This window comes from Cyanistes caeruleus, unplaced genomic scaffold (assembly GCF_971803275.1).
Source record: "Cyanistes caeruleus unplaced genomic scaffold, bCyaCae1.hap1.1 HAP1_SCAFFOLD_91, whole genome shotgun sequence".
Taxonomy (NCBI): Eukaryota; Metazoa; Chordata; class Aves; order Passeriformes; family Paridae; genus Cyanistes; species Cyanistes caeruleus.
The window spans coordinates 193543-202539 of NW_028255895.1; the positions used below are offsets into that span (position 1 = coordinate 193543).

Below are 8997 nucleotides of genomic sequence, written 5' to 3' on the forward strand. Positions count from 1 at the left end.
GTCAAAGGGCCCTTTGTGACACGTGCTGCCATAGGAGCTGGCGGTGACAGGGCCACGCCACAGTGCTCGGTGCACGCGACGGGTCAGGACGCGCCAGAGCGGTGCTGTGAGGAGCCCCCGCACAGCGCACTCCTTTGTGTCGGACCTGGAGCTTTTCTGAAGGATTATTCCTACAGGTGACCTCGAGGCCAGACCACAGGTCTTGCTGACCTGTGGCCTTGCCGAGGCTTCCTTCTTAAGGTTCTCTTGAGGGCAGACCGTGGGACTTGGTGACCCGGAGCTTTTCCGAGGTGTCGCCCATCCCTGCAGTCTCTGCTCTTGAGACCAGACCACAGTCCCTGTCGAGGAGCCTCCTGTCCTTGTGGCAGGAGCCCTCAAGACCCAAGTGCAGGACTCGCTGTCTTGCAATCTTGCCAGGACTTGAGTCTTGCAGGTGCCTTCCAGGCACGACTGCAGGACTTGCTGACTCTGAGCTTTTCCGAGCCATCACTCCTGCATGTAGCCATAAATCCAGTCACTGCCATGGAGCAGCGACCCCCAAGAGTGCCCAAGTTGGCCTGGCTTGAGGAGCAGGAAGAAGAAGGCTCTGGAGCTGTCCTGGCACAGGAGTCTGAAGAGGTGCAGGACTTCCAGGCACCACAGGAGGGTGAGTTGCAGAGCTCGGCATTAGGGCTAGTGCCTGTTGCCAGCTTAGCCCCATCCCATTCCATGCCATGCCATCCCCTGGTGCTGTTCCTATGGAAAGGATTGGAGAGTCTGGAGGAAGATTTGGAGCAGCGACCCCCAAGAGTGCCCAAGCTGGCCTGGGTGGAGGAGGAAGAGGAGGAAGAGGAAGAAGGCCCTGGAGCTGCCCCAGCACCAGAGACCGAAGAGGTGCAGCAGTTGCAGCCGCTGGAGGAGGGTGAGTGGCAGAGCTGGGCCACAGGGCTGGTGCCTGCGGCCATCTTGGCCCCATCCCATCCCATTGCATCCCATCTCATCCCATCCCACAGTGTCCTGTGGAGACACACCCATGGACAGCACAAAAAAGGGGCTGGGGCTGCCTCCGCAGCAGTGGCCGTGCTGCATCCCCTGGGGCATCCCGGGACTGTCCCTGCCTGGGGAACGCAGGGCTGGGCTGTGCTCTCCGGCCTCTCCAGCAGCCCCTCAGCTCTGGCTGCTCTTTGCCAGATGCAGCCATGGACGGCACACAAGAGCAGGACACCGCCCGTGGCCGCTTCCGCAGAGCAGCGCAGGTACCTGCAGCCATCCCCACCTGCGCTGGGCCTGCTGGCACTGCTCAGCCCAGCACCGCACTTGGAGCACTCCATGCAACTTCCCTGCCTTCCTGCTCTTCTCCTACAGTTTCTTTACCAATTCATCACCAGAACTGGCAAGGAAGACACCAGACCCATGGACACTGAGGTCAAAGCATCCTCAGAGGTCTTGGCAGAACAAAGCAGCGCTGCCCAGCTGGATCTGCTTGTAGAGACGGCTCTTTTCAATCCAGAGCAAGTAAGCAGCCTGTGGCCAGCCTTTGATCCTCCAGCAATTGCTTGGCTTTCCCAAGCCACGCCTGCTGCTCACTTGGAGCTTTTGAGGCCATGGCAGCGTGCTGGAAGAGAAGCACTTGTCTGGGGAAGAAGCTGGGCACATTGCTGACTCCCTCTGCTAGCATTCCAAGTCTCCCTGTGCCTTCTCCAGGTGCCCGGCGTGGTGAGGTACATCCACCAGTGGCTCATGGCCAATGAGGCTGCTGAGCACAGGATGGACTGGGCCCTGATGCAAGTGGCCGAGGCAGAGCCCGATGATGTGGCTATCACTCTCCTGCGGGTGGCCCCAACGTGTGACAGGTATGGGGCCCAGCTGCCCCGAGGCCTCAGGGCTCCCCAGCCCATCACCCTGTACAGCCCGGCCCAGGGCTGTGAGCAACACAGACTTCCAGGGCCCTCTGGCTGCTCCCTTTGCCAGCCCTGCTACAAAGTCGGCCCCTGAGCCTGCTGCCGTGCTGCCAGCCTGCCCCTCAGGGGCCTGTCCCCACAGGGCTGGGCTGCCTGGCTGCTGCTGCCGCTCAGGGCCAGTGGGCACAGGCAGAGCTGGCGGCCAGCTCAGCTCCCCGCTGCTGCCCAGCCCACGGTGCTGTGTCTGACCCCGCAGAGCTGCTATGGCCATGTGGACGACCATCTTGCTCTCGCCCTGGATTTCAGAGGAAGTGACACCGCTCCTCATCAATGTGGTGGGGAGCTGGCCGCAGAAAAACCTGGGAACCTCTGATGGGGACAAGACGGCTGTCTTTTCCCTGACTGTGAGTTTCTGGAGCTGGCCTTTGCTCACCGCAAGGCCGGCCGCCTCTCCAGCAGCTCTGTTGCCTCCTTCCCCCACTGCATCTCCCTGCTTCAGGCACTGGCCACAAACCTGGCCTAGGGGCAGCTTCAGGGCCACCAGGCCCGCTGCTCCCCCTGCGTCTCCCCCGGCCTCTCCCTACCACGCTCAGGCCCCGCCACACGGACGCCCCGGCACTGAGCGCTGTCTCGGGCTGCTTTGTCCTCTGCAGGCAACTCTGGTGATGTGGAAGATCCTCCAGGGGCCTTGTTGCCCACAGATCCTCACAGTCTATTTCCCCCGCCTCTTTGTGCATCTCCTCTTCCAAATGTACTTCAGTACTTTGTATATGACAGAGGACGTCCATACCTTCTGGAAGGAATGCCAGGAGCAACACGGCCTCTCCACCAGCCCCAACAGGTGCTCCATGCCACTCCTCCTGTCCCTGCCACTTCCCCAGCCTCGGAGCCAGCGCTCCCAGCGTCACCTGGGCTTTGCTGTGCACACAGGTTTGCAGTGCAGACCCTGAAGGCCCTGCTCTGCAGTCTCCACTTGGAGCATGTGGTGGTGGCAATGGAACGCAAGCGTGGCTGGGACACGCTGCTCTGTGCTGACACCCACCACTATGCCATGGGTCTGCTGGCCAGGTGAGCCCCCCTTCTCCCCACTGCCTCTGACGTTTGTGCCCCCTGCCCGGGATGCCCCCCACAGTCCCCGTGGCCATGGGCCTGAGGGCCTCGTCACCGAGGGATGGCCAAGGAGACTGCAAAAGGCTGCGAGAGGAACCTGTCCAGGAGCAGCCACATCTCAAGGGCCCAAATCGCCTCACAGGGTGCTGGGGCAATAGAACAACTGTGTCCATCAGTCCTCCGCACCCTTGCTGAGACTCTTTCTGCCATTTTCCGCCTTCCAGGGTAATGCGCCGTGCATCCATCCACTTGTGCAAAAGCATCTTAAGCTACCTGCTTGAGGTGCTCAGCAAACCGTTGCCACTCTGGGATGTCTCTGCCATGGCATTCCTTGTGGAGGTGAGCCTGATGGCCAGCACTACCTCGCTCAGCTCCCTGCCAGCCCTGTCCCCTGGCATAGCCACAGCTGCCTGGGACGGCACCTGCGCCCTGTGCTGCTGCCTGAACCCAGCCCTGCGCACTTCCAGGCTCCTGCCGGCCGGCTCCCCTCTCACTGCCCTGTGCCTTTCAGCTCCTAGATTGCCTGGACTTGAGTGACTGTGGTGACAGCCTAATGGAGATCTTGTATAAGTACCTGTGGTACAATTCCACAGAGATGCATCACCAGGTTCTCAGGGCTCTCCTCCTGCTAAAGGACCATCCCTCCATGGTGAGAAGGGGGCAGCAGCTGAAGCCGTGTGGGCAGCATGAGGCTGGGCAATGCTGTCACTTGGCCTTGGCTGGCCTTTGCCTTGGGCGCTGAGGCAGCTCCTCCCAGCTCTCCTGCCTCCTGCTTCAGCTGCCCGAGTGCTTTGGGACAGCCCTTTGGCCTCTGGGCCCTGCGGCAGCTGCCCGGGCTTTCACACCCTTGTGTTCTGCACAGGCCGAAAGAATTCAGAGCCTGACAGGAAGACTAGTGCACCTCCTGTGGGACTTGGACAGTGACGTGGCCAGGATGAGCACTGCTCTTCTGAGCCATATTTTCCTGAAAGAAGACACCCCAATATCCTGGCGCAGGGCCCTGCAGCTGGCTGAGCCGCTCCTGAAACTCCTGGACAATGTAAGGCTCTGTGCCCCAGCCACAGCCACTGCCTGCTGCCCGGACACTTTGTGCCCTGTGCATTTGCAGACCTGTGCCGATGTGGGCCATAAGAAGCCAATGATGAGGTCATTTTTCCTTCCTTCCTTTCATACAGCCTGATAGCCACGTGCAGCTGCTCTCCATGTCTCTCCTTCAAAGAGTGATGTCTTCGGCAGAAGAAGAAGGAAGAAAGCCCCTGAAGGAACGAGTGTACCAGAGCCTGCTCCCACTCTTTTTCCACTGCCAAGATGAGAATCGGCATGTGGCAGAGGTGAGGACTCCTGGGCTGCTGCTGCGCCTTGGCAGGGGGCTCAGCTGCCTCCTGCCCTGACGCAGGCTTGCAGGCTGCAGCCTCCTCCAGCCCTTGGCACTGGGACACTCCTGTGCCCTGGCTTGTGGGGCCATTTGCTGCTCTCTGCTGCTCCCCAGGCCTCTCGGACAACGCTCCTTCGCGCGGCTGACTTCCTGAAGAGGCCAGACCTGGAGAAAGCTGTGAGGAAGGAGAAGCTGTGGAAGTTTGCCAAGCTCGTGGTAAGGACAGCCTGGAAGTCCCAGCCTCAAGCTACAGAAGCCCCCTAGCCCCGGTGCTCGGTGTGTGGGGCTGGCAGCTGTGCCCCTGCCCACTGCTGCAGCCGGGGGCCGCACGGCTTCTTCTCCAGCCGCCTGTGGCCCCGAACCGGGTGCCGATGGAGCCCCAGCCCAGCGGGGCTGCGGGCCGGGCCGGCACCGCGGCTCCCCGGGCAGCAGCCGGCCCTCTGCCCCCTCCAGAGCCCGGCGCCAGCAGCTGCTGGCCGGGCCTCAGGGCTGGCCGGGCACGGGAGGCCGGGACTGGCCGCAGGCAGCAGCGCCCGGCCGAGGGGCAGAGCCCGCGCCAACCCTTCCCTCCTGCCGCTCTCTCCAGCTGGCAGACCACAGGATCCCCTTGGCCGAGCACCTGCGCCGGGCCCTGCAGTACCTGCAGGACCCACAGGAGACCCTGCGAGCGGCGGCCATCAGGGTCATCGGTGAGTCTCGAGCCCGGGCTCCCTCCCCGCCCCGCCGCAGCTCGGCCCCAGCCCCGGCTGCTGCCCCGGCAGCGGCACCCGGGCCCGGCGCCCTGGAGCCCCGGCTGCCCTCGGGGCTGCTGCTGCCGGCCTCTGGCAGCCGTGCCCTTGGGCTGAGTCAGGATGCGGCAAGGGCCCGGGCTGAGCCCTGCCGGGGCAGGAGGCCCTGTGGCCACAGGGCTGGCAGCGCCGCTGGCAGGGAGCTGTGCTGCTGGGACCCTGACAGGCTCTGTGTTCTCAGGGATGGCCGGGGAGCAGCTGAGGGGGCAGCACGCAGAGCTCCAGGTGTTGTGCAGAGGTGAGCCAGGGCAGCGGGCTGACAGCAGTGGCTGTCGGGGGCAGCTGCAAGCCCTGGCCAGGCTGTGGAGGGCTCTGCTCCCTGTGCCGATGAGGGGCGGCGTGGGCATAGCACAGTGAGATTTCAGGGCCACGTGGGGCATTTGTGGCCAGCAGCTTCGGGCTGACCCCCTTGGTCCCTGCTCCCTCCTGGCCAAGGCAAGAGCTGGCTGGCATGGCCCTGGCAGGGGGCTCTCGCTGGGCCCCCGCAGCTCTGGGGTCTGAGCGTGGCTCTGTTCGTCTCTCTTGCAGCCCTCGAACGCCTGACGGAGGACAGAAGCGGTGCCGTGTCAGACCTGGCACTTGAGACGCTGTATGTCCTCCGGGCCATCCAGAGTGCCCGTTACTCCATCCTCCAGAGGGTGCACGATCAATTCCTCAGGGCATGGAGGACACGGCCTCGTCTGTCGGGCCTGGGCTGGCTGCGCTGCTGGAGATGTGCTCAGCGCTGATCTGGGACGTTCTGTTTGCTGGGGCCACCTGGGCCAGCCGGGAGTTTTTATTTCATAAGGATTGTTTTCTTCTATTTTTTTCTTTTTAGTATGTAAATAATATAGGATATGTTAGGGCTGAGAGGCTTTATCTTCTGGGGCCACATGGGCCATCTGTTATTTTTTTTTTCTTAGAGATTATTCTTTTCTTCGTTTCGTTTCCATCTAGTATGTAAATAATATAGGATATGTTATAAACCACAAGAGTCCCAAGACCTTTCTTTTGCTGCCCAGGTTGTGTGGGGCATAGGGGAAGAGAGGGAAAAGGGTTCTTGTGCTCAGCAACCTGCCGGGGCGTGCAGTGGTGCAGGGGAAATGGCCAGAAGCCCCTTGGCCTTTGGTGGTTGTGCTGAAGCCACAAGCCCTGTGGCAGGCAGGAAGCGCCATCTGTGTCCTGCTGCCCGTGTGTTGCTGCCGTGATGGCTGAGGAGCTGCTGGAGCTCCTGTGGGGCTGCGGCGCTGCTGCCGGGCCAGGCTGGGGGAGCTCCTGAGGGCACGGGGTGCTGGGAGGCTGTGAAGGGATGAGGGGCTGCGGAGGCCCAGATGGGACAAGGCAGTGGGAAGGCACGAGGGGGATGTGTGAGGGAGTGGGTGGCAGGAGGTTCCAAGGGGACAGAAGGCCCTGGAGGAGCCGGGGTGGTGGGAAGCACTGAGGAATTGGGTGTCAGAGGCCATAAGCAGCCCCCAGGCAGCCGCCTGGTCCCTGACACCCGGCTGCTCCGGTGCTTCCCCAAAATGTCCCCCAGGCCTGCAGCAGAATGCCTGGAGGCTGGGACATCACCCCAGCGGGAGGGTGGGGACAGCCCGAGGTGCCCAGGCTGGGCTGGCTGGGGACATGGAGGGCAGGGAGTGCTGCCAGGCCACGGCCACTGGGTGCCTCCAGGGAGGGGCAGTGGGCAGAGGCAGGGCTGGCGGCCAGCCCGGGCCCTCGCGGCTGCCCAGGCCACGCTGCTGTGACCGAGGCCCCCCTGACACAGAGCTCGGGGTCCGCAGAGCTGCTGCCACCATGGGGAGGGTGGCGATGTCTCCTCCGGCAGGGCTGCCCAGTGGCTGCTGCCCAAGCGGCTCTGGAGCCCACAGAAACAGCAGCAGAGTGTGCCCAGGAACAGCAGCAGCCCCAACATCGGCACCTGCGCACTGAGGCGTCCGCAGCAGCCGGGTGCCAAACAGGGGGAGGCTGTGGGCACAATTGCCTTTGCTTTGGCAAAAGGCTTCAGCAGAGTTGGCCACAATGGCTTTCTCTTCACTTGCAGCCTTACAACAACGCTTGCCAGCTTCAGCTGCAGCCTGTGCCCGTGACTGACTTGGATGGCCGTGCTTGAGGCCGAGCTCGCCTTCCACACTCAGGTGTCTTAAGGCAGCGGCATTGGCGCCATCCTGAGAAAGAGAGAGAGAGAGAGAGAGTCTGATGGGGCAGGAGCCCTGTGCTGCAGCTGCCCTCCCTCTCTTCTGTCCAGACACCTTAAAGACACATGAAACCAAATCCTGGACTTGCTTGGAACAAAGGAAGAAGCAGCATGCGCTGAAAAAAAGCAGGGACTTACACGGCTCAGTTTTGCTCTCCACTTGGGCAATCCCAGAATCCCTGAGCACTTGGTGTTGCAAAGTATCATCAACATCATCCAGTCTCCAGCCACCCTGCCATGGGCACAGGTGGTATGCAGGCACAAGGTGTCACTAGAACTGGGAGAACACTTTTCCATGTTGACCTTTTCCTCTCCTGGATTTCAAGCAAAGATGAAAAAATCATCTGGTGAATGACAGGTGAATAGTGTAGCTCACAGAACTAGGAGTAGGAGTCTCCAGTGGCCCATGGTGTGTCCATTCAACCATTGTTAGATTGTCCAGTTGGAGCTCAGCGCGGTGCAGCCCGGGCACAGGCACCAGGCTGGTCCATTTCAGCATCCCAAAGTCTTGGTGGCTCCCTGTGCACCCACTGTCTCCTGAATCCATTCTTGAACTCCCAGTTACTGCTGTGCAGGACATGAGAACACAGTGTCAGGAAAATTAATTCATGAACACCAGAGGTTTATGTCCAAAAAGGAGACAGAGGAGTCCTTTTTCTTTATTCGAATAAAGGGAGAGGCCATGGGGCATTCCCCTGGGGTCTCTCAAATTTTTGGAGGGCGCAGCCTCCTTTTTATCCTAATTCCCGGCCGCTTGTCCCTTCTCCCTTTCCCCATAGGCTGAGGTACTTGAGAGGTACAGGCTTCCCGGAACGCCTGATACCTGGGGTACCTTCCCCCCCCCACTCCCAATGCATAATCCTTTCTTAACTTTTTGGAATTCATAGTGTTCTTTCAGTGCCTCTTTGATCTTCTACTGGAATCCATCCCATTGTTTCTGTCGTCTCTCACTGATAGCTACATCTTATCAACTGACCCACAGCTTGTTTGTAAAGACAAACTCATCATTCCTCTCAATCCCTCCTCTTTTAATTTTTGTTAATAATTGTCTTTACAAACCTTAGTTATCATTGACCTAATTTCTTGTTCTTGTGTCTTTTTTGGCTTTGCAATTATTTGCAGTGGCATTACTTTCTGCCCTTTTGTAGCCATCTCTGGATCAGTAGGCACGGCTACTACCTGCATTCTTTTGATCACATGTTGAATAAGTTGTATTAAGCAAGGGATCATGCATGGTAAAAAGATTAGAGTTGCTACAACACATGAGAGGAAAAAAAGCATTTGTTTGACCCATAGGCCACCAGGTAACCATGAAAACATGTCCCATTCCCATCCTTTCCATGTTTGGACCGATACATGGGCTAACTTTCTTATTCCTTTTGTTATTTGTTTTACCACTTTTCCATTGTCATCTATTTGCAAACAGCAGTTTGAGTCATTCAATTTTCCACATACCCCCCCTTCTTCTGCTAATAAATAGTCTAATACCATTCGATGTTGAAATATTGCATTTCTCATCTGAGTAGACTGGTCAGCAAGAAGGTCAAGAGCTGTAGCTGTCTGGTTGACTATTATTTCAAAGACAGCTTGCAACCTAATTATCCGATTTAGATTATAAATGGGTTCTCTGGCACCTGATATTAATTCATTTGGGTTCCAGGTAGCTGGTCC

At 59.4% G+C, this 8997-nt stretch overlaps 1 protein-coding gene across 1 annotated transcript; it reads left to right on the forward strand.

Annotated features, from left to right (window-relative positions):
* On the forward strand, positions 1-6121 carry LOC147646556 (maestro heat-like repeat-containing protein family member 7). Its single transcript, XM_086873253.1, has 16 exons — positions 1-646; positions 746-901; positions 1171-1235; positions 1345-1494; positions 1684-1832; positions 2137-2284; positions 2534-2721; positions 2811-2948; positions 3215-3329; positions 3502-3639; positions 3853-4029; positions 4166-4321; positions 4480-4581; positions 4952-5054; positions 5335-5391; positions 5682-6121. Exons 1-16 carry the CDS (start codon positions 523-525, stop codon positions 5879-5881), a joined length of 2166 nt encoding a protein of 721 aa, XP_086729379.1. The 5' UTR covers positions 1-522; the 3' UTR covers positions 5882-6121.
* The last annotated feature ends 2876 nt before the right edge of the window (positions 6122-8997 follow it).

Bases quoted from the DNA above. Each gene is read 5' to 3' on its own strand.
- LOC147646556 (XM_086873253.1), top strand. From the start codon at position 523: ATGGAGCAGCGACCCCCAAGAGTGCCCAAGTTGGCCTGGCTTGAGGAG. The intron at 4,582-4,951 runs GTAAGGACAGCC...CGCTCTCTCCAG, and splicing joins GGAAGTTTGCCAAGCTCGTG to CTGGCAGACCACAGGATCCC. The intron at 5,055-5,334 runs GTGAGTCTCGAG...CTGTGTTCTCAG, and splicing joins GGCGGCCATCAGGGTCATCG to GGATGGCCGGGGAGCAGCTG.